The 27001-nt window shown below is 44.2% G+C and overlaps 2 protein-coding genes across 3 annotated transcripts in view; one reads left to right on the forward strand and one right to left on the reverse strand.

The window, feature by feature from the left end:
- The first annotated feature begins 4110 nt into the window (after positions 1–4110).
- Positions 4111–11471, forward strand: AGMAT (agmatinase (putative)). Its single transcript, XM_011000880.3, has 7 exons — positions 4111–4438; positions 5417–5619; positions 7096–7144; positions 8223–8418; positions 9115–9294; positions 10458–10542; positions 11276–11471. Exons 1-7 carry the CDS (start codon positions 4140–4142, stop codon positions 11347–11349), a joined length of 1086 nt encoding a protein of 361 aa, XP_010999182.3. The 5' UTR covers positions 4111–4139; the 3' UTR covers positions 11350–11471.
- Positions 11472–12272: 801 nt separating this feature from the next.
- DNAJC16 (DnaJ heat shock protein family (Hsp40) member C16) overlaps positions 12273–27001 on the reverse strand; it is a 34214-nt gene continuing 19485 nt past the window's right edge. For both annotated transcript variants that reach the window (XM_031464116.2, XM_031464118.2), the window contains exons 7-15: positions 26537–26695; positions 21377–21507; positions 19335–19518; positions 18411–18593; positions 18213–18289; positions 17152–17232; positions 16958–17056; positions 16213–16383; positions 12273–15726 (exon numbers count right to left, since the gene is read on the reverse strand). In XM_031464116.2, coding sequence (XP_031319976.1) covers positions 15327–15726; positions 16213–16383; positions 16958–17056; positions 17152–17232; positions 18213–18289; positions 18411–18593; positions 19335–19518; positions 21377–21507; positions 26537–26695 — 1485 coding nt within the window. In that variant the 3' untranslated portion in view covers positions 12273–15326. The remainder of the gene's footprint in view (positions 15727–16212; positions 16384–16957; positions 17057–17151; positions 17233–18212; positions 18290–18410; positions 18594–19334; positions 19519–21376; positions 21508–26536; positions 26696–27001) is intronic.

Here is a 27001-nt window from a genome sequence, read left to right on the forward strand (position 1 = left end):
TATATAATTTTATGTCCTACTGAGGTAAATGGTGGGGAAAGGGTGAGGGGGTTTAGGGGCATTAATATGGGGTTTGGTAAAAGAAAAAATGTATATTTTTTCTACATATAATCGAATTATGCTTTGAAAAATGGTAGTACTAGAGACTTCTGTATATTGATCATAATAAAATTTTTCAATAAAATATTTTCAAGATTTTTGCTTTCTTCTGTGAATGTAACTTTCTAAATCAGGTTTTGTACTTAAAAGGGTTACATGCAATAATGGCCAGAACTTTTCAAGAGGGATCTCTTCAAGTTCTTGATAGCTATGAGCAATTAGAAACTCAAATAGGTAATAAAAATTTAAAAAGAAATTTGAACATTAAAAAATTTACAAAAGTTAAAATACTTAAAGAAATGTGTTACTCTTTCATTAACAGCTGTACAATTGAAATTTCTTGTGATAACATTAATAGATTCTGAATCCAATCAAACTCTCTTATGTCAAGCATTTTAAAATAATGACACAGTTCTGATTAAAAAATTTTTTTATTGAAGTATAGTTTATTTACCATGTTACTTTCAGGTGTACAGCAAAGTAATTCATTTATACATATACATATATACGCATATATTTTCTTTTCAGATTCTTTTCCATTATATGTTATTGTAAGAAATTGAATATTGCTCCCTGTGCTATATACAGTAGGTCCTGTTGTTCATCTGTTTTATATGTAGTAACAGACAGTTCTGATTTAAAGCACGTTCTTTCAGGGATGATAGCCACCTGGTATGTACTGGTATTCACTGTTAATGGCCAGCTGGCATCTGTTCTGATTGGTCAATATTTGTGCCATCTCAGATGCTAAATATTTTTAATGTCACCCTGCCCATAAGCACTATTAAAGCAGTCACCCTGAGGTTAGCTTGGACACTGTGTGGACATCAGCCAAAAATGAACAGAAATATCTGTTACAATGTGAAGACAGATTTGGGTCAGCCGTCTGGGGCTGCTCTGGCAGAGACTTCCAACCGGCTCCCCTGCCCCTCCACCCTTGACCAGCTGCATCTTGGGTTGCTGCTCCTCCTCCTTGGGCCTCCAGAACTCAGCTCCTCTAGTAAGGCCCTGAACCCTTGTCCATAAAATGCAGCAGCTTACTCGGCAGCTGGTTCCTGAAGTTGATGTCCGGGTGGACACACATGGCAAGGCGCAAATGCCGTTGACCCTTCTGCCTACTTGCGAGGATTGCAAGGCAGGATGTCAGACTCTGCTCGCTGGGATCATCCCCTGAGGATCTCCCCGTGGCCTGCATGCACCTAAAGGTGGTCAGTGTAGCTTCCAGCCCCAAGGGCCATGGGACCTTTATATTGTGTCCCCCCTGTAACCCAAGTGTGATACACCGGTGTGCTATGACCACGGTTAGGAAACTGCAAGAGAGGAAATCAAACGTACAATGGTAACACTACCTACTGTTTATCAGCGCATGGTTTACCAGGCTCTTCCACGGCAGACCTCATTTAACCCTCATAAGAACAGCCAGTAAGGATTATCATCCCATTTTACAGAGTAGGTGATAGGTTCAGAAGGGCGAGTTGCTCAGGTTGATGAGCTCAGTCCATCCTTCCCTGACTGGGGTGCCTCAAGGAGGTACAGTGGGTGGGCTGGGTTAAATAATGTGTTATTGGAGTGACAGCTGGACTGGAAAGTCTTAGGGAAAATTTAACTGGTAAATAATGTGAAATTTTTATGCTGAAATAAGCATCATGAAATAGAACGAAAACTTTGCACACATTTGCAAGATCAAACATGAAATTTCAAAGAAATGTTGTGCTTTACGGGGGGCTACTTTGAACGAGGCCCCCAGACCCATGGGGAGTGGGGGTGTGTTTTCTCTTCTGCCATCAGTGATTGAGATACACTGATAGTGGACCCAAGACTTAAACTTTTTTTCTGATTCCACATCCCATGCTTATCCCACTTAGAAAACTGTTAAGATTTTAGGAGACTTATAGAGAGAGTAGTGTGAGTGTGGGCTTCAGTTGAACGTTGGGCATGTGAAGATGGGAACTAGGGAGAGAGTGTTCCAGCAAAGGAAAGGAGGCAAGAGAGTGGTGCTGTGTAAGGTGAACAATGGCTGGAGAGGCAAGAACATGAAGATGTCTAATAGGAAATAGGATGAGAAAGGTGCACTGGCTTCAGGAAGTGCTATCTGGCAGGAAAGCCTGTGGGATACTAGCAGTGATGAGACCAATTGGAAAGCTAGAAGTGGGAAGGCCTGAACCAGAGTAGCAGGGGACGGCTTGCAAACAGGAAACCATCAGGACTTACGGAAGGATGGGGTGAGGGTGGGGCATGATCAAGGAGAGGGAGGTGGGAAGTCTCTGGCTGAACGTGCACCCCACCTGAAGTGTCATTTAAACATCCAGGTGGCTATTACCTGCCAGAGAATCATAATAAATATGATGCAGACCAGACATTCAGGGCTCTTGATCCATGAGGTCTTGAGTCCCCTGGTCCCATCTTTGATCTTAAACAAACAAACAAACAAACAAAACCATCCAGGTGAAAACAAACAAACCATCCAGGTAGATAGCACAGGGAATATTAAATAGCCTGTCATAATGAAAAACAATATGTAAAAGAACATATAAGGGAGGAAGGTATAGCTCAGTGGTAGAGCATGTGCTTAGCATGTGCAGGGTCCTGGGTTCAATCCCCAGTACCTCCATTAAAAAAAAAACAATAATTAGAAATAAATAAACCAAATTACCCCCCCCAAAGAATATATATATATAACTGAATCACTATGCTGTACACCAGAAGCTAACACAACATTGTAAATCAACTCTAATACTATAAAAACAAACAAACAAACAAACCCATCCAGGTGGGGAGTTAGCAAATGGTTAACAGGAGCCAAGGGCTGGGATTTGGGTGGTGAAGTATCTGCCTCTAGGTGAAAATTGATATTGAAAACGACTGTCATCAGAGAAGTTGTCATCAGAGAGCAGGAGAGGAGGGGCGCTCCTGGTCAAAGAGGCCACCTGAGGAAGTTTGAAGGAAGGAAGTGTTCAGCAGTAGCGAATGATGGAGAGAGGCTGGAGTCATTGTCACCTAGTATCTGGCACATAGGAGGCACTCAAATATGTGTGAGAAGAATGAAAATAAGAAACAGGAGTAAGAAAATGATACATTCAAGACAAGTGATTTGAAAAAAGTAGTGGTAGAATCTGGGCAGAATGTTAAGAGAATAACCAACAGAGGGTAGGCTATAGCTCAAGCGGTAGAGCCAGTGCTTAGCAAGTGGGAGGTCCTGGGTTCAATTCCTAGCACCTCCTTTAAAAATAAATCAGTGAACCTAATTACCTGCCCCCACCAAAAATAAATAAATAAATCTGAAAAAAAAAAAAAAAAAAGAATAGCCAAGAAATTGTTGCATTTGTTCCAGAAAACAGCAGGGACCTGCATGGCAGCTTCTTGCGACACTGAATCCCTGTCATTGACCATTAGGAAACTGCCCCACCCTGCAGGGTGGAGGCTGGAGTGCTGTGGTATTTAATGTGCGGCTTTAGGTAAGGTTCCGATTTAATGCAAACCTGGGCCTTTCCCATTCAATTGCAACTTTTAGGGATTAAAAAAAATACTACTAAACGGCTCACTTAATTTCATTACAAGTCACTTCCTCTTTTTCCCCCTTAGAGATAAAGAGGACTTCAGATTAGTGAGCTTGCCTCTAAGTCCTTTTAAAAAGGTTATTTAAAAAGACTGTACTTTCTGAGACTCCCACCCAGACATTTCTTGGTACGTTATTTAAAAAAAATGCTCCAATTTCCCTCGCTTAGAGAACGGACTTTCCCTTTCAAATCTTTCAGGTTTTAAAACTATTACTTTGAATGGGAGAAGCAGCTACCAAGGGCCTGGTTTTAGTGGGGCGCAGACACACCTGGGGCAGTGCGGGTGGACGTGAGCGAGGAGCCCCGGCCTGGCTCTATTTACGGAAGGAGCCAGAGGCCGAAGTCCAGAAAGGGATGCAGGGAGAGAGCGGCCGGGTCCCTGGGGCCCCTCCCCCGCCCGTGATCCCCAGGGCGCCCCTGCCCTTTGAGCCCGGGCGGCTCAGGCGCTGGCACGCGGGGACCAGCCGCGGGCAGGCGGGCAGGATGCTGCGGCTGCTGGCGTCCAGCTGCGCCCGGAGCCTGGGGGCCGGTGGGGGCGCGCGGGGACTGCTTCCCCCGCAGGGCACGCGTCCTGCCGTGGGGCTCCGTGGCCTCGGCTGCAGCCTGAGCCGCCAGGCCTCCGACGCCCCCCGGAACCAGCCCCCCAGCCCCGAGCTCGTGGCCCGGTCGGTGGGCATCTGCTCCATGATGCGGCTGCCCGTGCAGGCCTCCCCCGAGGGGCTGGACGCCGCCTTCGTCGGGGTGCCCTTGGACATTGGGACCTCCAACCGGCCTGGGGCAAGGTAAGGCCCGAAGGAGGAAGGACTCAGGGACACGTGTCGGGACAGCCAGGCCACCACTGCCCCACAACCCAGGGTCAGGTCGGAAGGCGGTGCCTGGCTTCAAAATGCCCCTAATCCTTTGAGAGACAATTGATTTCCTCCGTATCTCATCCAGCAACCGCCAGGGCTCAGCACATGTCATCCACTGGTAAGAAAAAGAAGGTTGGGGACCCAGTCTTCTCCACGCCCCATTCCCAGGCCTTGCTGGGATGGTAGCTGTGGGTACCCCAGTTTACAGAGGCAGGGGACATTAAATTTGAGAACAGAAGCTGGTTGCCCCTTACCCAAACTTCTAAATATCATCTGACTCAAGAATTGCTCAGATTAAGGCAATTTTCCTAAGGTCAAGTTAGAGCAAGTAAAATTGATTTTCATAATTATTGAACATCAGCTATTTCTGATTCGGCTCAGCAGCATTCCATTTAACTATGGGTCTAAGTTATAAATGCCACCTTTTATTAAATGTCTACTAAGTGCAAGATGCTTTGCATAGATGACTTCATTTAATCCTTACAACAACAGGGTAAGGTAAATATCATTATTATTTTAACAGATTAGGAAATTGAGGCTCAGGTAGATTAAAAAATTATCTAATGCTATTTAGTAAATTGGTGGTGGGTGGGCCTCTACGTCTGTGCCTTTATCTCTACACTATGTACCCTAGATCAGTGGTTCTCAGCAGGGGTTGATTTTGTCCCTGGGGACATTTGGCAGAGTTTGGAGGCATTTTTGGTTAACATAATGTGGGGGAGGAGGTGCTACTGGCACGAGTGGGTAAAGACCGGGGACACTGCTAAACATCCTGCAATGAACAGGATGACCCCACCCACCTCCCAACAAAGGTTCACCCAGCCCCAGCCCAGAGGCTGGGAAGCCCCAGTCTAGGCAGGGACCTTAAACCTTTAGGGATGGCTCACAGGATGACTCTTCCTCCTCCAGATTTGGACCCCGTCGGATCCGCGAGGAATCAGTGCTGCTTCGGACAGCCAACCCTAGCACTGGAGCCCTCCCCTTCCAGTCCCTCATGGTTGCAGACCTGGGCGATGTGAATGTCAATCTTTACAACCTTCAGGACAGCTGCCGCCTAATTCGAGAGGCTTATCAGAAAATTGTAGCAGCCAGCTGTATTCCTCTGACCTTGGGTAACGGCATCTGCAAGGGCCAGTGGAGTTCTCTGAGCTCAGAGTTTATTTTCCTGAGCTGGAGAACACTTATTTCTCCAGGACAAGGCACTGTGAAATGGAGACAGTAGGAAAGGGAACATTTTTAGTTCATTGATTTTAACCCTGGGGAGAAGATATCTAAATTTTTGGAATAGTATGACTGACAGGGATGGATTCGGGTGAAGCAAGTGAGGCATTCACCTTGGTGCAGAATTTAAGGGGTGCCAAAAAGTCAACAATTTGTGCTACCGGTTTTCCTTTTTTGCCTCAGGCTCCTATATGGCTCAGAACAGCCCAGTTCCTGATCCTACGTTTCTTTAACATTTATCATGGACTTTGTTGCATTGATTTTGATTTTTAAAAATATTACATTAAAGTAGCATTTACCTTGATGACTGAGCTTTTTTTGGTGTCCCTTAAATTTTGCATCCGGGCAAGTGCCTTACCCACCTCACCTTGTCCCAGCCCTTAATTCTAGGCCTGTGGAAGGCTGCCAGCAGGGGCTCAGTTGTGACTTTTAAACTATTTCAAGGACATTATTTTAATGACTTTATTTGATAGGAGAACTGCAAGGGGGATCCTTTCTTCTCATCAGGGTCTATGTCAATCTATAGGGCAGCTTTCCTTTTACCCCCCCCCCCCCGACCCCCACCCCACTCTCACTGTAGCGTTTCTTTTTCGGTTCACTGGCAGTCAAAAAGTCATGTACCTTTTTCTAAATATCCAAATTTATTTTTGTCGAATTAGAGGACCTAGCTTGCAGAGCATAGTGTAAGGAGTGGGGTTGCTGGCTGGCGTGGTTTGAAATCTAAACTCCACCTCTCACTAGCTCTTCTTACTTCATTTCCTTACCTGTAAAATGGGAGTAATAATACCGACCATCTATCTCCTTATATTGTGCCAGGGGCATATAATGCAAGTTCATATAAAGTGCCCAGCTTTGTGTCTGGCATGTTTTAAGCTTCAGTAAATGTTAGCTATTATTGTTATTCTTAATTATCAATAGTAATACTTTTCTAGGCCTGTGCTGTCCAATATGGTAGCTCCTAGCTGCATGTGGCTATTTAAGTTAATTACAATAAAATAAAATAAATTCAGCTCCTCATTTGCACGAGCCACATTTCAATAGCCAATGGCTCGTGACCACCACGTTGGCCATTGCAGATACAGAACACGTGCATCACTGTGGAAAGTTCAATTAGAGCTGTTGCGAGCATTTTACCTGTAAGCCTTAATTTAATTTCCTCTTTTAAATGACAATGTAATGTCAAACATTTAGTGGCTATTTTCCTGCCACTGAACAACATCTTATTTTAGCTGGGGTTATAGTTCTTCACTGTAATTGAAAGGGTGGCAGAATGGGGCAAATTGAAGATTGTTCTAGGTGATGCCGGGTCCTCAAATCTTATCCACTTACCTACATGCCAGATATTTTCTTCTTTTTTCTCTTTGAAGGTGGCGATCACACCATCACATATCCTATATTGCAAGCAATGGCAGAAAAGTAAGTCCCAGAAGGCTGGGCCCAAGCGAGGTTTCAAAATTCAGGAGCTGGGGAATGAGTTGTTTGCTGCCAGATGGCATCAGGTGACCTCTGATGGCCCAGGTTATTGGGGGTGATAGAAAATTCCCGACTGAGTTGCTTCTGTGGATCAAAATTAAGGTTGAGCTGCAGGTGTGTCTGTCAGTCACCAGCTGGAAGCCAAGACAATTTATTCTTAACACTCTGGCCACCCTCCCATGCCCTAGATCTGCTCCGGTATGCACACTCAGCATTTGCTTCTGTTTTTGGAAGTTGAGCCCCAAGTGAAATATACAACCCCCATTAAGTTCACTTTCTGTTTTGCTTCAAAGGCCGAATACAAACACTGACAAGCACGATGGTGTTGCTTGCAGAGGAGAGGCCCTGTTTTCTCCTGAAAGGGCCCCTTTCCCAGAGGATGAGAATATGGACTTTTCCAGTAATGAAAGTCTCCCAGGGATTGACTAACTCTGGTTAATTAGTTTGAGAAAGAAACAGACCTGCCAAGGCAGTGCAGCTCCAGAATTCATATATAGGAAAGATACGTGGGTAGCATTCTGGTTGGGGTGGGTGAGTGGGTACAAGTCTTTTCTTGAAGCTATGTTTGCCTGGCATTGACTTGGATTGTCTGTTTATTTTGGGTGGCTGGCAGGGTTGATGGAGATTATGGAGAGAGAGGTGGGTGGGAGCTGCTTCTTGGCACCACAGTTGGAGAAAGGCTGGAGCTGTTTAGTTGAAGCCTTCAGCTGAGCTCATCTGAACCACCACCTTTTATCCTCATCCTCCCAGCCCTCTCCATCTCTAAGTGAAGAAAATTCTGGGTGATCGGTGGGGAGCGTCAGCTAAAGCAAATGACTGTTTTTTGCCTGACTTCTTGGAGCTTATTGCTCTTCTGAGATGCTAAGTGGCTTGAAGACATAAACCAGTTAGAAGACTGGTAATTGATACCAGGTCCCCCCTCCATGCCTGTGAATTGTCATCAAGTTTTGGTGGCCTGGAGGGTGGCTGTGTTTGGCCCCCCCTGGGAGGCCTGCCCTCTGAGCTGCCCTGTTGTCATCAGGCACGGTCCCGTGGGGCTGGTGCATGTGGACGCTCACACGGACACAGCCGACCAGGCCCTGGGGGAGAAGCTCTATCACGGGACGCCCTTCCGCCGTTGCGTGGACGAGGGACTCCTGGACTGTAAGCGTGTGGTGCAGATTGGCATCCGGGGCTCTTCCACAACCTTGGATACTTACAGATACAGCCGGAGTCAGGTGACAGAGCGAAAACCCCTCCCTTAGTCCCCAGCCCTCAAAGTGCCCTCTTCTCCATTGCCCATTCAATGGCAGCTACAGATTCAATGGCAGCTTTGCTAATCAAGTTTAGAAAGTAGGAACGGAAGCTGAGTTTGTGTCACGTGTAGTAGAGAGGAGCGAGGATGTTAGTCCACGAGGCAGAGGAGGGCTCATCGCTGGGGAGGGAAGACAAGCAGAAACAAACCAAGCCCTTGGATGATGCTGGCTTGGAAATGCTGAGCAGGTCCAGACCCAAGGCGAGTGGCTGACTTCTTAGTTCTCAACCTCAAACCCATTGGTAAACACATAGGATGAGACCCCAAGGGAAAAGACCCACATTCTTTGCTTTTAGAGTTTGCAAAGGCCAGTCTTCTGGACAGCTGTTCAGGAGGTGCTGGCATGAGCTGTCCATGGTTTCTCACTCTTGCTTTAGCCAAGACCTTCTCTGATTCCATCTCCATAGGTCAGCTTTGACTTGCTCCCTGCTTCTTTACTGGTCATCGTCCCGCCCTTTCTCACCTGTGAAACAGGGATGATAGTTTCCTCCTCGCGGAGACTGAGGGTCAAATGTGAGGTGCACGGGAGCTTAGCATGGGGTAGACCCATGGCAAATGCCCAGGAGGTGCTGCCGTGCAGGAGGGTCGACCCTCTGCTCTTTGATTTTTACCTTCTCAGGGCTTCCGGGTGGTGCTGGCTGAAGACTGCTGGCTGAAGTCACTGGTTCCTCTGATGGGGGAAGTGAGGCAGCAGATGGGAGGCAAACCCATTTACATCAGCTTTGATATTGACGGCTTGGATCCCGCCTACGCCCCGGGGACAGGGACGCCTGAAATTGCTGGTCTCATGCCTAGTCAGGTAAGGAGGCTCCACCGGTGACAATTCCTGGGAGTGAGGATACTTAACTCCCCACTTTCCTGGGACTTCAATTGAGTCTTCAGGAATCAGGGTGGGATTTTAAAGGCAGAGCACCTGGGCCCTTACTGTTCTCAGGGCCAGTCACAGGTTTGGATTCTCTCTGATTGATGAGTGACTGATTTTGGCAAGGACCCTCATTTCTTGGGGATGTAATAATCCTTTATTTGATCTTGCTGCCTCTGGCCCACCTGTTCCTGGGGACAACATTGTAGCACCCCCTTTGCAAAACACCAAAGTTATCTTTTTGGGGTTCAATTTTAAAAGTACACACAATGGGATTAACCACCTCCCAAGGGAGTTCGGAAGTTTTAGAAACACCCAAATAAAGTTCCTATAGGTGTGCTGAGCATAAACACAGGGAGGCAGAATTGGAGTGTGGTTTTAACTAGAAGGAAAGCTCAGGGGGTGTACCTCTGTTCTCTTCACTACCCTATTCTTGGGGCCTAGAATAGTGTCTGATGTATCAGTAGGAGGCACTCAAAGATATTGGAATAAATGATTGAAGACTGTTTGAACCTAATCAGTTACTTTCTGTGCTTTCAGAAGGGAGGACCATCTTAACTGTCTCTCTCAAAGCCGTTCTCAGTTCACGTCCATTTTCTCAGCTTCTCATAACCTTCTGGCTTTTCACCTGCAGAAGGGAAGCAAAGTGATCCTCTCCCTACCATCCCCCTCGCTTCTGTCTTCTGGGCACATCTCACTACTTCTCACTACTCACGTCTCAGTACTTCTTCCATCTTGGCGTCTTTGCCTGTGTCTTTCTCTCTGCCTGGGCCACCCTTCCCCAACTCATCTGCTTCGTCAGCACTTGAGCTAAGTGCTTCCATCTTAGGGAAGCCTCCCCCCACCTCTTCAGGCTGTCACATGTCTTCATACTATTCTGTGCTTGCTCTTCTTGAAGCCCTTAATGCATGGCCTTCAAATGGCTGCTTTGCTGGTCTCTGTGATGCCCCCCAGTGTGCCTGGTGATCAGTGAATGTTGACCGAAGAAAAGTGACAGTTCCAAGTCAAAGGGTGGGTCTGGGCTGGCAGAAATCTCTACTGGTGGCTTTCTGTTGTAAATGATGACCACTGTGGACAGCTCAGGCTTGATCTTGGAACAGGCTCTGGAGATCATCCGGGGTTGTCAAGGCCTGAACGTGGTGGGTTGTGATCTTGTGGAAGTTTCACCGCCGTACGATCCTTCTGGTGAGTAAGGGAGACCACTGTGATCCACAGGCAGCTGCCAGTTTAAAATTAATCTAGTTAATAAGTAGAAGATGGGTGGGTCCTCTTGTGTAACTTAGGGACCTGCTGGGGATGTCCAACAGTGAGGAAAATACTTTACAGACAGGAGCCAATGAACCCTAACAAAACCCCTGGGGGGCGGCCAAGGATGATTAGCTTGTCCACCTGTCAGCAGAAGAGTGAAAAACTAGCCCGCAGTTCAGTGACAGGGCGGCACAGTTCCACCTGCCTTTGATATTTCATTGGAAAGTGAATTCTCAAGGCATAGATAATATTTATTAACATTAATAAGGTGGGGGAGTTAGCTGGTTTAGGAGAGAGATTCAAAGCAGGTGCCATCCCAATAATTTTAATTTAGAAAAGCTTCCAGAGTTAGGCCTATTAGCCTCAGAGGGTAGATAACAAATACAATACATACCATTATTATAGGTTTTCCTTTGGGGGAAAAAATCTGTTCTCGGAGTAAACAGAGAACCCTCTGAATTTTAAAATACTATTTCTGAGCGATCCTCATGGAGCAGAATGCCAGGGAAAGCATGTCCACAGGGCGTCGGGTGGTGCAGAGAGGAGTGTGGATGGATGGTGGGGCTCTGGGAGACGAAGCACAAAGGGATGAAGGCTGGGGGGTCCCGAGAGGCTGGGTCCCAGGAGGTGGTCCATGCGCTGTTCACGTTCGGGTTTCACTTCTTTGTAGGAAACACAGCCCTCCTAGCGGCTAACCTGCTGTTTGAGATGCTGTGTGCTCTCCCCAAAGTGACAGTCGTCTGAACCTTGTACTTTTCCAGCTAAAACAACAAACTGCACGGATGACAAATTCTCCGGACGAATTTATGCACAAGCTGTCTGAGTACTAGAGTTTATGCCAATAAAACTTTCCGTCAGAAGTGTCATTGGTTGGCTGTAAAATCAGGGCATTCAGTAGAACTCTGATCCAAATAGCTGATATTCTTAAGGAGTATGAATTAACTTAAAAAAAAAAAAAAGCACTTGTGCTGCTTTGATTTTTTTTTTTCCCTTGAATGGTGATGGAGGAGATCACTTCTTGGCCTTTTGGCTAAGATCAAGTGTGATGGAGAAGAAAGGGGAAAGGGATAGAAAATTGATTATCTAAAATTTGGAAGAATGAAATGAAAAAAACCCTGTGAAATAATACTACAGAAACATTCCGTATTTCTCTAATATCCTCCTTTAAAATATAGCTCTCCCTCTGAGGAGCTGAGGACTGCACCTTGGTTTTAGGGTTGTGAATATAAAAAAGTTTGAAAGAAAGTAACATGGAGATCCTAACAAAGAACCTTCCCACACAAAACCCCAGGAGGATGCACGAACGTTTTCTAAACCAGATGACATCAGCTGACCTCCAAAGAGCTATTTGAAAAAAAATTAATTAAAACATTTTTTTTTCTTTTTGGGGAGGAGGTAATGTTTTATTTATTCATTTTAATGGAGGTACTGGGGGTTGAGCCCAGGGTTAAGAGCTATTAATGACACTTCCTTAACCCACTGCCTCTATGCCTCAGTTTTGTATTATCTTCTCTTCAGGCTGATCCACCCTCTATGACAGCAGTTTCTGAAATCTGCAGTCAAGGCATGCTGATCTTAAGTGTGTGCTGAATTACACGCAAATGCAGTTTTGCTAATGTGTCCACGATCAAATTATCATCTTGTGACATAAGAACTACCCATAATCATCACACATTAAAATAGTTTATTTCTGTTTCCAGTCTGTAATATTATTAAAACAAAGTAACATCAGTTTCAGTGCCTGTTCACAATAGAAAACAAAAAACAACATAAAAAAAAGACACCATTTGCCAAATAAGTTATTTGTTCCTAAGAGTATCAAAAGTGCAAAATATTCACCTTCTTTCAGGTCTGTCTCGAAAGTATAATCATCCTCCTTGACAAACTGAATGGACAGATTCAGCAGCTGCCATGCTGCAACTGTTTTCAAGAGACAGTGTCAGGTATTTGGACGTGAGCAACATTATCTGTAAAGATGTTTTGCATCAGCCTTTTTGATAATTTTACTTAGGAAAAAATGTTCCAGTGTTTGCTCCTAATCCCTTTCCCCAAACAATGCAAATCACTTAAAACACATTCAGGTCCCATTTCTTTTATATCAGGAGAACGTTTATATACTGAATGAGGGGGAAATCAACCTATTATTTGAAAACCACAACCAAATTTTCATGATCAACAAGTGATGGCAGCAAGACCGTGGTGCCTAACGGAAGTCAGGGCAGGCTCCCTCACTGAAATGTTTAGTTGGAGCTAACAAAACTCTGTGTTAGGCAAACTGTGCCACCAACCCCTGGGCTAATAAAACAACATTTTTTAAATGGGTGATTTATCTATAAAGATTTGTTTTAGGCCAGTTTTTGTCCCCATCTGCTAAACCTGATGCATAATCTGTATCAATGAGAAAAACCTACCTCTAAAAACATCAATGTTGTCCGTTTCAAGATACTCAAAAGACTACGAAGTTAAAGCCAAATTTGGGTCTGTGAGATTACACATGTGACAAAGAAACATGGTGGCACTGGCTGAGCAAGACAGTGGCTCAGACATTTGACACAAAGGTAAACAAATTCATGGAACAACATTCAGGAGGAAAGGCTTGGGTGGTCAAGGGTAAGGGTCAGTTTAAAATAAAAGCTTCCTAGTGTCCTCTGGTGGGACATATCTACCATCCCCAAATATATCTGTAGAAGATTGTTTTTCAGATTGAAGTATTTGTTAGAAATGTTTTCACCATTATCACCTTCTTTTCTTGGTACAAATAAAAGATGCAGCTGTCTGAAGGTGCTTTTTATTTCAATGATAAAAATTTTTTTAATGAAAAAATCTGGGGATTTTTTGGTTTTCAGAAATTAAGGTCAGGAATCCCATTAGTACCAGAAATTAAAAAAAAAAAAAAAAAGTACCACTGAACCAAAACACTACTCATATAAGCAACTTGGCCATAAAAGACAGAAAAAAATGTTTTGAGTACTTGGTGCATCAAGGAGCCAAAAACGAATTCCTTGATCACTTTTACCTGGGCCAGGTGCCATGAGATATGACAATCAGGATATACATCCATTTTTAGAGGAGCATGTGGAAAAATAAAGCCTGGCAGTGATTTCTTTATTTTTTAAAATAAAGCTATAGATTCCATGAAAACTGCAGGAATTTCTGGGCTCAAGTAATTTATTATGTGCCACTGTAAGCTCAATATTTAAATTATTCAGGGTCCAAATGGCTTAGTTTAAAGCAGTTATGATTAAAGAAATTACTAACCTATTTTGTCCCATCAGTGATTTTTGACTCTTCACTTTACAAAAGGACAATGTGCTTTGACATTTGAACTCTTTGAGGTTGTCCAAACTCCACTGGTGATTTGCTCTAAAAAGAAAAGGTAAGCTCTCTAACTGGCTGGTACGATCCTGCCCGGAGCCCACTGTTCACTGGAACTGAGCGGGCTAGGGTGCTGATGACAGGTCTCACCCTGTTACCGGTGAAGCAGTTGCAGGTTAAGAGTGAAAACAATTAAGATGAGACATCAAAATATAGGCCAGAAGCTCAACGTAAGCAAAACAGGAGTCTAGAACAAGTATTGGCTCATGAAAGAGGACGGGAAGATACAGCACTTTAAGGGTAACAGTGTTCAAAATACAATTGTTGAGAAATTTTAAGTTCCTTGATACAAAGACATGTCTGGTATTTTACTAAAGAGACACCACTGGAGGGAAGAGGTTCTCTGAACCTGACTCATGGCAGGAATAATGTCTTCAGTTGAACATCTACTGGCTTATAGCAGCTTATCTCAACGTTCAGAGAAGATTACAAGTTATGGCTCCTAATACCCATACCCTAAAACTGACCAGGCAGAAAGGCATCTGGAAACATACTTGCAAATGGCTCAAGGTCATTACAGTACTGCTTGCTGTGCAGATCCCTCCCCGGCTACCTTTAGTGCTGGGGAGGAGGCTGCCAGGATGCTCACTGAGGCATTGCTTCAGTCTCTGACCAGCTGACCCTTCTCTCTCGTCTTGGGAAGAAACCCAAACTTACATGCAGAACCCCCAACTCAACCCTATGCTTTTAAAACCGTGGCTGACAAACTGTTGTAGGGGGATACCCCCAAAATGTACTTTTAGCCATTTGCTACCAGGGAAACTATTAATGTAAGACTTGGAACTAGGCCTCTTCTGAGATGCAGGGCCCAGAAGCTGCCGTGGGTTGTCCCATTGCTACAGCATCCACTGAGGCAGAAGCCCAGCACAGGCCAGGCAGGGGTGGGGTGGGGAGTAGGTGGGGTGAGGGCGGGCTGGGGAGGCGTGGCAGGGTGGAGGCGGGAAATGACCTGACCAGCACACCAGGCTCGCAAGGGTCCCTCCAGGTTCCGCTGCAGGGTTGAGCCCCGTGCTTCTCCCACAGCACAGAGGCAGGACAGGGGAGGGCAAGCATGTGGTGGGGATGACAGAGAGAGAGAATGAGCAGTCTGTTTTAAATAGTGCGGCATTCAAATGAGGGAAAAAAAGACACCCAAAGGAAAATCTTTTGCTCTAGGGAATTCAACGGGCGGTGTTTTTCACTCCTAGGTTAGAAGAGGACAAAGGAAAGATTCTTCTAGCCATTGTTCTAGAAGAATGAGCTAAAATCTATACTCTGTCCTTTGCAATTGTTTGAGTCCTGAAAATACCTGTTCACGGGGGCCTGTAAAAAAGTCTGAAGAGTTTAAGTCTCTTTCTGAAATCCTCTCAGTCTAGCTCAGGCCATGACGGGATATAAAACCTCTGTAGGGAGCCTTCCAGCAGCCGTTCCATCCATAAGGACAACTTGCTCAATTTTCCTTTGATGGGCTTGGATCCAAGGCCATAGGAAGGTTTCCCTCGAGATTCACCCAGATGGAGGGAAGAGTCAAGATCACTGCACGACCCCATGGCTTCCTCCTCCTCGACTGTTTTTTGGGGTTTGAAGAGGCAGAAGTATTTTTTGTGGCCATTCAGAGCCAGGACGTAGCCAGTGTAGTCCCGTTCCATGAAATGCTTGTCATACTGGTTTGGGATTGGGGCTGCATCTTGAGCAAATTCTAGTAAGTATTCTAGCCATTCTCTGTGTTTATCTAGACTCAGGAAGGAAAAATGGAGGCAGCTGCTCCTGTAGGGCAAACACAGTGAGGATTTAGGACACATTTCATGACACATTCAATTGCAGGGAACAAAAATACCTCAGTCAGATTTCAAATAATAGAAACAGGCTTTGTGTTGGATGGGGGCCTGAATGCAGAAAAAATGAAGGATTTTTGCAGGAGCAGGAGGGCCTCTACAACAGCTGCAACATCCCTTCCCTGTCCCTTGCTGGCCGTCACTCATGCCCCTCTCAGTGTCTGGCATCAGGAAAATGCACAAGAGCTAGAGAAGAGAGCGTCCTGAAAGGGCTCAGGGAAGGAGACTGAGTTCAAGCTCTTCTGTACAGAAACAACAGTCAAGGGGAAAAAAGGGTCCTGCATGATGGCTTAGATTTCTGGGTTGGAAAGGTCACAGCCCACATCTAGCTGCATGGAGAAAGCCCGTCACGGTCCAGGAGGAAATTTCCCTCCCACCCCTTCCCCCTGCCATTTCTCATCTGCACACACAAGCTTACCCAGTGAATGTGTAGACCTCCAAAGCGAATTTCTGCAGCAGGCTGGTCTTGGTGGAATTTGACAGGATAAGGACCACGTTCATGTGGCCTGGCCTCAGGCGTACCAAGTTACTGGTGTACGTTACATCTGTGAGTTCGGTTACCTCCACAAAGCCTTTTTTAGGAATCTTGCTGTGGAAAAATATCGAGGAATGAAAATTTTGTAAGATAGGGGAATGCCATTACTTTTAAAAGGAATGAGTGGAAGAAACTATGCTCTAACCAGATTAGATCTGTAATTTAATATTCTCAAGCCTGACACACTGGCAGGACAAGACTGATCCTGATTTGGTCATGCTGGGCTTACAAAGAGCCCTTCAGACGCTGCCGTTCAGTGGGTGTAGAAGTGGCTTTAGGACAGGGTGAAGGCCATCCATGCGGTTATGGTGATGCACCGTTCTCTGCTTCTGGCTCACCTAGCATCTCCCTGGCATATTTCTGGGCTTCTTGCCTTCATCGTTAAATCTAAGATTGAGAAACTGAGGGTACTGAGTAGAAGATAACTAGTCCTGTGTCTAAATGCCTAGATGGGCCCAGTCAACACCTGTTAGTAGTGACTTTTCCCTAAACACACATCTCACACAAGGAGGGGAACCAGAGTCCTGAGATGTACTATACACTCGGACGCCGCTTTACCAGACTCCACAGGCTGTGGGTCTGCTGCGGGGGTAGGGATGGGGTGGGTTTGGCATCTCGTTAGAGCAACCTGCTATGCTCCTTGGTGAAGCTTGGCTCTGTCTTCCCGGTCTTCTCGTGGGCTTCCTCTTTATCTGGAGGGCTAGACTCCCGCTCATCGTTTGAGTCACTAAAGGAAGAAAAAGGAGTTTTACCAAAAAACCACTAAGAAGGTTTGGGGTTCACCCTTCAGACACCACACAGAGGAGCCAGGGAGGCTCTTACCTGAAAGCCTGAATGATGACAGTGCCGAAGAGGATGAAGAGGGCAGAGAAGACCAGAGACAGAAGGGGCATCATTTCCCGCCTAAAATGAAGTTAACAAACTCTGGTCAGCTCTACTGGGCTGCTGGCACGTGTCAATGTATGGTTTTAGGTTTCTTCTTTCTGGCTCAAAACAACCCTAAACAACCCCAAACCAAAAAGCTTTCCTGTTAATAAACACTTTCTAATTTCATACAAATAGAGGTTTTTTGGATGGTGGTGGTGATGGTGAAAGCACAGATTTTTTTTTCTCACTGCTTTAATTCACAGATCACTTACTCAAAAAATTTGACTTGTGTCTTAGCATTAAATAGGCTGTGCTGAATTAATTATGCAGAAGGGAAACAAAGGACTTAAGCTGTGAACATATGGAACATTCTGATGTCAAAGGTAGTATCAGCTGACTAAAAAGTCTGTGGAATTATTTCTTTGATTCTGACCTTTTTTTCCCCTGGCTGGAATAATTCAGATGTGGCCCAGAGGGGTGGGGTAGGGAGAAAAAGCTGACTTCTCAAGATCTCCTCTAGGACTGGTGTTCTGGAATTTTATTCACCCACGAACACCCACGAAAGGCCTGCTGTCTTTTGGGAGCTGTCCTGGGTGCCAGGAATCACAAACGTGAGTGAGACGTGGTCTGTCCTTCGGGAGCTCTCGGTCTTACTGGGGGTGGGGGTGGTATGTCCCTCCCTTCTCTGATTAATTCACTGATTCGCTTGTACATCTTTCCCCTGGACTCCATGTGACAGGCCCTGTGCTGGGCACCAAGGTGCGCTGATGAAAAGGATGGTCCTAGGCTATACTGTCCGAGAGGGCAGCCAGGGTGATCCTTTCTTTCCCAACCAGCGGGAAAGGGTCAATCAGCAAATATAAAAAAAGGGAAACAAATTGCTGAAAAAATGTAAACACTCTTCCACTTGTCTATAAGGAGTCTACGCTGAAATCCTTTGTGGAATCTTTTCAAAAGAAAAGCAGTGGTCCTGGTAGTAACGAAGAAAAAGGAACTCAGGCTGGAGATATTCCTACCAGTTGCTGTGAAACAAGCTGTCCCAGCAGTCTGAGACGTAGCCAGCAGCAGAGTAGAACCACCGGAGGAGAAAGATCTGTGGAGGAGGAAATGCACGACGGTCAGGACTGGGCCCCTGAGCCCCAGACGGAGATGCCCCCCCCTCCCCCGACACAGCCCTGCCAGGTGACCACTCTCCTGGGCCACGTGCTTATTACAGGGGCAAGCTCGTCGGTCAAGTCCGGGAGCACAGCCTCCGAGGACAGAAGAGCTGGGTCTTTCCGCAGCTGGTCAAGATAACCCAAAAGGATGAATTTATCGCTCTCGCTCCCGGTCCAGGGATCCTCCAGCGTTTTGTACACCACCCTACCCGCCGTGTTGCGCCTTTCTAAGATAGATACCTGGGAGAGAAAGAGAGAAGACCATCTGAGTTCTCAAAAGAATCCTGTTGTTTAGTTGTTCTTCCGGGAAGATGGAAAAAAGAGTCTAGTGAAGTCAGCAATAAGCTCAAACACAGACACGGATGACTATACAATATTTACAAGAGATTAAAATTTTTCTGACAAGAGAAATTAGCTTTATGGAGACTTTCCAAAGCTTCTTTTAAAAGTTCAAGCTCTTTCTTCTCAATAGATTTGGCTCCGTAACCTCTGACTTAATGTTATAATGAAGGAAACCTTTGTTTTTTAGAGAGATTTCCCATGATTACCAAAATGATGAAAAAGAGAAGAATTTCATGCTTCTGCAGAGAGTGATGACAAAGGAGGGGAAAGGAAGGTGAGATCAGTTAGGGAGAAGTTAAAGAGGCAGAAGTACAGGAAGGGGAAATTTCGGAAGCATGTTACTGGTAGCCTAAGGAAGATTTTACAAACTCGGACCTGCCAAAGGGAAAGACTGGTGGAAAGAACAGATGCTCTTTAATCTTTACCCATAGGGAAGATGCCTTCTGTGAAGGCCCAAAGCTGAAAATCTAGGTGAAATCCCCAGGGTATAAGACTAGTTTAAGAGTGCTTTCAAAACAGGCTTTAGAGATTTCTGGATTTCCTGGAATCTTTATTCAAAAATCTGGAGGAAGGAGGAAACGGATTTAGGTGCCAGGTGCTTGTGAAGAGCTTAGGACCAGGACAGAATCCATGACTCACCGCAGATTTTCCTCGAAACGCGTCACTGTCTGGTCGTAAGGTGTTGGCAAACTCCTGCTGCCGATTGCTGTAGACGTGCACGAATCTCACTGTGTCTCGTGTGTTTGCCAGAGCAAAGGACAGAAAGGCCTCGAAGGGTTTACTCAACTTGGCAGCCTCAGTGGTCAGTAAAACCACACAGTACCTGCATGTCAACAAACAAGAGAAGACTTTGTAATGAATCCCTGAGGCCATGGCTACAACCTGTAACGGCAAGCAGAGGTGAGGAAGAGGTGATGCTCGTCTTATTGGTAGTGAAAGCTTCGCCTGGAAGTCTCTAATGAGAGATTTCCAAGGCATTAAGGTCCTGCTTCTTCCTAGGCTGGTGATGCCTACCCCAGACCAAACCTCATGACATTTAGAAATGTCCCTGAAGGCAGTGGTCACTGAATCCTTGATGCAGAAGGGCGTTTCAGAAGGCATCTGTTCTATAGATAAACAAGAAGTTCATACTGCAGAGCAAAGGTAACTATATTCAATACCTTGTAGTAACTTATGGTGAAAAACAATATGAAAATGAATATATGTATGTTCCTCTATTACTGAAGCACTGTGCTGTCCACCAGAAATTGACACAACATTGTAAACTGACTATATTTCAATTAAAAATAAATAAAAAAGAAGGCATCTGTTCTAGCTCTCCCCTCACAGGCAGGGCTGGCGGAACCCATCTCAGGCCAGGGCCAAGGGGCCTCATTCTGAAGGGCTTACTCTGCAGTGGTTCCAATGCAAAGTTCATCTAATCATTCATTCGTGCATTCATTCTCCCAAATATCACTGTGCACTTACTACAGGTAAGACAGACAGTGCTCTTCTCCCCAGTGGGGGAAGGCAGACAACAGACAGAATATATTGTGACAAGTGTTATGAAAACAAACAAAAAGTGAAGTGGGGAGAGAGAGTCCAGGGTGGGCTGGGAGTCCCTCTCCATCACACAGGCTGGATAGGGAGACGTCACCTGAGAGGGTGACATTTGAGCAGAGACCTGAATGAGGTGCTGTAAGAGGAAGTGGGGTCAGGGCATTCCAGGCAGAGGGCACTGCAGTGCAGAGACCCAGAGAAAGAGACTGACTTGATCCGTCTCAGTTTTGGAAAGATCGCTGGCTGATGTGGAGAACTGACTGGAAGGTCCGAGAGTGGGGTACAAGAGAGAAGGTTAGGAGGCTAACATGTTGGTGACGAGAGGTGACGGTGGCCTGTTCCGGGGTGGCAGTGGTAACAAAGGTGAGAAGTGCGTGGACTGGGGATATTTTGTGAAGGCTGTGTAAATAACAATCCTTAAAGTCCAGGATTATCTTCTTTCTATTTAATTAAAGTCTTCTCTTAGTCTATAAAGGAATCTGAAAAATCTGGAAACATGGGGAAATTTTCCTATTTTAAACAATATATTAGTTGTATTTTCAAATAATGTGATCAATGTTTTCCTTTCATATCCTGACTCCTTTCACGGATGAAATGGCCCTAAATTTAAAGGCACTGCTTCATTCATCTGAAAGAGGTATAATAAGTATTTTCCCTGTATTTCCAGACTTTGTAGACACTTCGTATGAATCAGTATGGCTCAGCCTTGCCACCCCCAGCCAATTACCTTACTATTTCCTCAGTACCATCACTTCCGTACTGTGTAGCCACTAACCTGGCTCCTCTCCAAGACCTCCAGAGGCTCACCCTGTGTGGAATCCTCTGGTAGGAACAGGAACTCTCTCGTAGTCCACGCTGCTTTAAAGTGACCTGTTCTCTCCCTGGCACCTGGCAAAATCTACGCATCCTTCAGGGCTCAGCTAAAAGGTTATTACATCTTAGGGGATCTTCTCTGGCCCATCCAATAATCTGGTTCCGAGGTGCCCTGGACTGATACCCCCCCCTCCTGTCACAGTTGTTCATCAGTATTTGTGACAGGAAGAGTAATTTCCATCACAGGTGGACATTTAACTGCCTTGTAGTAAAACACGACATGCCCCTCTGTTGCCCTGATGAGGAGGGACAAAGCCTTCAGTCCTTACTTCCTCTGTCGGTGAGACCGCTTTACGGGGCAGAGTTCATGGAACAACTTCTGGCTGGTGAGCCTGGCCGCCAGCAGGTACTTGTTTTGGGTGACGAAGTCATCGATGACCTGCTTCTTCATACCTCGGGCCTGGAGAAAAACCAAGAGACAGTTGATTCTTACTCAGTTTTCTCACTGAAAATAGGCTTGACTTCTAGCTTAGTAAAAATGTGGCTGACCCTGGCTAAAGTAATATAACCAAGTCAGTCAGAGGCGTTTGAGCAAATAAACATGTGGCGATCTGTTTCACCAACGCAGGGCTGAGAGCAACGATGTGGCTATTTCAGGTCAGTGTTTTCACTGGAGAACTTTTGTACACTGTTTTATGCTAGCAGATTTAAAAACTCAAATAATTTTGAAGTTTTAGGCAAATTTAATTCCATTCAAGATTTACAGCAAACTGAACAATTAAAAATAAGCTTCAAAGTAACAATGTTACTAAGTATAAAAGACCACAAAACAGTGTGATGACCTCTTTGTCATGACTAACTTTCATATGTTTCAAAGGACTGGAGTTATATATAGCAGGTTCTCTGACCAATGGTTATTTGGAAAATATTGGTTAACTGGTCTTCCAGATGCTGACAAATTTTATTATTTATATTAAAAAAAAGCATCATATTGATGAACCAATCTCATCAGAAAGTTTGAGAAGCTGTCAAAGTCACATTGGCTGATACAGATTTTTTGAAATTTTAATTTTCTTGGAAGCCTGAATTTTATCATTGGCAACAAATACTGCGAGTTGTTTCCCTTAAAGTGCCAGGCTCACTTCATTCATTTTAAAGAAAATGTCTGCCACATACCCAGCTCTGAGCAACCACAGTTGTCCGTTGATTATTCTTTTAAGTGAAAACAATGTTTCATCAAAAAAAAATCCCCCAAAACTCGCTAGTTCAGAACTCTCGAGTTAAGCAATTACATAAATGCTTGTCCTCAAGACAACCCGTGCACTTTGGCCTGCAGCAGAAGGGCTTTACAGACACTTCCCATTTTGTCAAACAGAATAAAGGTACCAAAAAGACTCGTACTCAAGTGTTAGTTGACTTATTAATAAAATTAATACTTCTTACTGCAACATCGAAGCTATTCAGTGAAATGAGTGTCTTTCTGTGTGCTTTTATGTGGTGCTTAGGAGTGAAGAACACAGACCCTGGCAGTCTGGTGCCCAGGCCTTGGTGTGTCCATGTGGTTATGCACTGGCAGTTTTATCCACCACTGCTTTTGCACCATTGGTGCAAGTATCAACACAGAGAAAGGACAAATTATGTCTCAGTGTTACTGTGAAGACAGTTTTGATCTCACAGACTCCCGTAAAGGGCCTTTGGGACTTCCCCCTCTGCTCCCAGGGGTCTGTAAACCACATCCTGAAAACTTCTGTCCTATAGAAACCTGTGATCAGGTACATTGGGATACAGGTGATGTCCATGGCATCACGGGTCCTGAAGCCCCGAAATGTCCATCAACACAAGAATGAATAAAGACATTACCCTGTGGCCACAAACACTGTACAGCAAAGGAAAACAAATTGACTAGAGCTGTGAGAAACCACTGGCGCTGCTAGTGTTACACTAAGCCCCTTGCTGTTGGGAGGACTCGGTTTATGTTGAGAATACATTTTTATGTTCATAAGAGCAAATCGGAGGGGAGGATATAGCTCAAGTGGTAGAGTGCAAGCTTGGTGTTCATGGGGTCCTGGGTTCAATCCCTAGTACTGCCTCTAAATATAAATAAATAAATCTAATTGCCACCCCCCAACACCAAAAGAGCAAATCCTTTAAAGCATCCACTGTACCAGTAATTTTGTTAATATATTTGAGTTACAGTTTTCCCCAGGGGATAACTAAATAACAAATCTCAAGAGTACAAGCTATTACTGAAAAGCAATTTAGGAAATATTCATAAGATTAATCCTGGATTGAGATGATCTTCCTTTCTCTCTTCCACAACTGGCATGTTCGCTTTCTCTCTCTCTCAGCTCCTTTGGAGCTGCAACTAGGCACCCCGTCTTTTTAGTTACTGATGGTTGTCCTGCGTTTTGTCCTTGGCTCCCTCCTCTCCTTACTTTACATAATGATGCCCGAGAGAGCTCCCAGACTCGAGATTTCAACTTCTAACCATTCACTGATGAGCCACAAATATCTATCCTAGCTCATCTGCCTTTTCTAAGATCTGGACCCCTGCCTGATGGACACCTCCCTGCAGATTTCCTAAAGGCAGTCCTAATTCATATGTCCGCAACGAACTCATTACCTTCTTCTTAAGCCTGCTTTTCTTTCCTTACTCTCCACTCTCCCCCTCTGGTTCTGCCACACACAATGTCCTTACCTCAGTCTCACGTCTCAGGAATCCTTCTATGGTCACACGGCCCTCAGAGTTTAACGGACACGTAAGTGAGACGCCTATTACAGTGGATGGAAATTGCCTTTAGGTCTTTCTCCTCCCCTGACTGTGAGTCTGAGGAGGACAAAGACTTGAGGACAAAGAATACTCTGGATGTCAGAGCTGTTTTTTATTTAGTACACAGCAGGCAGGCAATGAATTTATTGAAGAATGAAATTTTATAGAATTTCTCTTTCTTCTCATTCTAGCCTCCTCTAAGAGAAGTATCGGAGGGTCCTAATTGATTTTTTTAAGATAACATTAAAAATATAAAATACATGTTCGCTTTATAGGGATTTTTGAAAATTTAAATATTGAAATAATATATAATTGTGCCATCAACAGATAACCACTACTGTTTTGTTGTATTTATTTCTAGTTTTTTCCATGCGTACACACGCACACACCCCCACGTGTACATTCCTGTTACAAAACTGAGATCAGTGTATAAACTGCATACACAATTTTACATCCTGCTTGCTCTTTAACATTGTGTTATGAAAGTTATCCCCATCAGTAAGTATTGTCAAATTACCATTTTAAATGGCTATGTAATAGTGCCTGTTTGGGATGGGCCAATAATTATCCTACCGTTGGGTATTTGTACTCCCCCCTCATTTCTGGTATTATGAATGGTGTTTAACATCTCTGTATGTAATTCTTTGTCTGAGCTCCTGTTCCCTTACAACAGAGTCTTGTAAGGTAATCTCATCTTCCTCAGGTCGTTCCTCGTCACCTTAATGAGGCCCCTTCTTGGCTGCTCTACCGTGAAAATGCGAGCCTTTTCCCCAATCCTCTTCATTTCTCTCTCCTGTCTTATTTTTCTCCTTTGCACCTCCTGCTATGTAATATACCACGACAGAGTGTGTTACACTGATTGTCTGTTGACCCACTAGGACACAGGATAGGGAACTCTGCTGATTTTGTTCAGGGCTGTACCCTCAGCACACAGAGCAGTGTCTGGCACATAACAGGTACTCAGGAGTACTCTCCTGCTAGGCAGCTGGTATTTTATCACCCAATCGCTTTTCTGAAAATTTCTGAAGCCTCTTCCAGCAAAGGCAAAAACCAGAAGAGCCTGTTTCTCTGTACCCTCAACTCTACTGAGTATTTTTACTTAGAAAATCTTTAACAATTTGATGAGAGAAGAAAATGTTAAATTTGGTTTCTCTGATTATTGAGATTTATTTTTTTAAAAGTGTTTATTAGTCACTTGAATCTCCTCAGGATTTTGTTCATATTCTTAGCCCATTTTGGGGGGGGGGTAAAAAATTTTGTTTTCATTGAGGTGAAATCCACATAATATGAAATTAACCATTTTAGTGTATAATTCAGTGGCATTTAGTACATTCACAGTGTTGTGTAACCCTCACCTCTCTCTAGCTCCAAAACATTTTCATCACCCCAAACAAAAACTCTGTACCTATTAAGTCATTACTCTTGGACGTTTTGGGTTGATCTCCTTGATTAGAAGCAGCTCATTAGAAATAAAAGATAACAACCTCTTTTACATTGGTTGTAAATATTTCCCTTACTGTTTAATTAAAAAATTTATTCATATAAAAATTTAAGACTTATAATCAAGTTATTAAGATTTTCCAGCAAGATTTAGCCCAATGCTTTTAGCCCTTCCCTATCTTAAGATCAGATAAATATTCACTACATGTTCTCTCAGTTTATGGGTTCTTTTTCTTTTTTAGTGATTTTAATGTAATGTTTATTTTTATTTTAAGAGCAAGATCAAACAACTTTTATTCACCTGCAGGATTTTAATACCATGGAAGGCCAATTAAAAGCTTTTACCATGATTCAATACTCCTACACTTTTGAATATTAAATTATGAAACTAAAAACCTCCAAGGGATTAATGGGATGAAATGAAAGAGTACGGGTTTTTTTCTTTGTTATTGTTGTTTTTTTTGGGGGGGGAGGTAATTAGATTTATTTATTTATATATTTATTTTTAATGGAAGTACTGGGGATTGAACCCAGGACCTCGTGCACACTAAGCATGCGCTCTATCACTGAGCTATACTCTCCCTGCTGGGGTTTTTCTTATTCCTTTTTATTACTGTTTTATATTCATGCTTACATTTATTTTTGTAATCTACTTTAGAATAAAATTATTGATTTCTTTAATAAGAGCTCCTTAGAGGGCAAAGATGATTTTCATTATTTTTTTTTGTGGTAAAATACAGATAACAAAATTTACCATTTTAACCATTTTCATGTGTATGATTCTGTGTCATTAACGATTTACACTGTTCTGCAACCATCATTGCCATCCATCTCCAGAACCTTCTCGTTTTCTCAAACTGAAACTGTACCCATTAAATATTAACCCCTTATTTTTTCCTCTCCCATGCCCTGGCAACTACTGTCAAAAGATTATTTTTTAAGCAAAATAGTACCAAATCAGACTTAAGACAAACTCATTTGTTCCCCTTTTTTGTTTGTTTGTTTGTTTTATGAGGGTGAGGTAATTAGGTTTATTTATTTATTTATATTTGGAGGAGGTACTGGGGATGGAATCCAGGACCTCGTGCGTGCCAAGCATGTGCTCTACCACTTGATCTACACCCACCCCTCTAAACTCATTTTTAAATTCTGTGCCTCTGGAGGAAGAGATTAAAAACGAGTTTCTTCTCACCTGCTTCATTCAATTTTGCTGCTTGTTTGCCTGCTGATGTGCGATACAACGGGAAGGCTGTTTGGAAACAAGGCGACGCACACGTACCTGGATAACGTCGGCAGGCTTATGTATGTGTTCTTTAAAGACCAAGATGCTGGGGACATAGACATTGATGTTGAACTGCCTCGTCATCTCTTCCGCCCCTCGCAGACCGACGTACACATATCCAAATGACAAGTAATCTTTGTAAGCAAAAGCAGTCAACTGTTGGGACATAACAGAGGGGGAAGAAGTGAAGTTAACAGCACAGCATCTAAATTACAAATCAGGTGTGACCTGTTGTCATCAGTGGGTGGAGGCGAATGCTAGCTTACACAGCCCCACTCAGGCAGCTACACTCTGTACACCTGTCAGAATGCTATGGTGCTCCATGCACAAAAATCGTACCAACAAAGCTAAACAACAACTCGTCCTTTTTTTCAGACAGAGCAAAATATTCATCTTACTGAGATCTGTACTGGGTGGGAGGTGTGAGGAATCACCTGTACCCAATTATGTAAGATGGCAGTG

The sequence above is a fragment of the Camelus dromedarius genome, chromosome 14 (assembly GCF_036321535.1).
Source record: "Camelus dromedarius isolate mCamDro1 chromosome 14, mCamDro1.pat, whole genome shotgun sequence".
Taxonomy (NCBI): Eukaryota; Metazoa; Chordata; class Mammalia; order Artiodactyla; family Camelidae; genus Camelus; species Camelus dromedarius.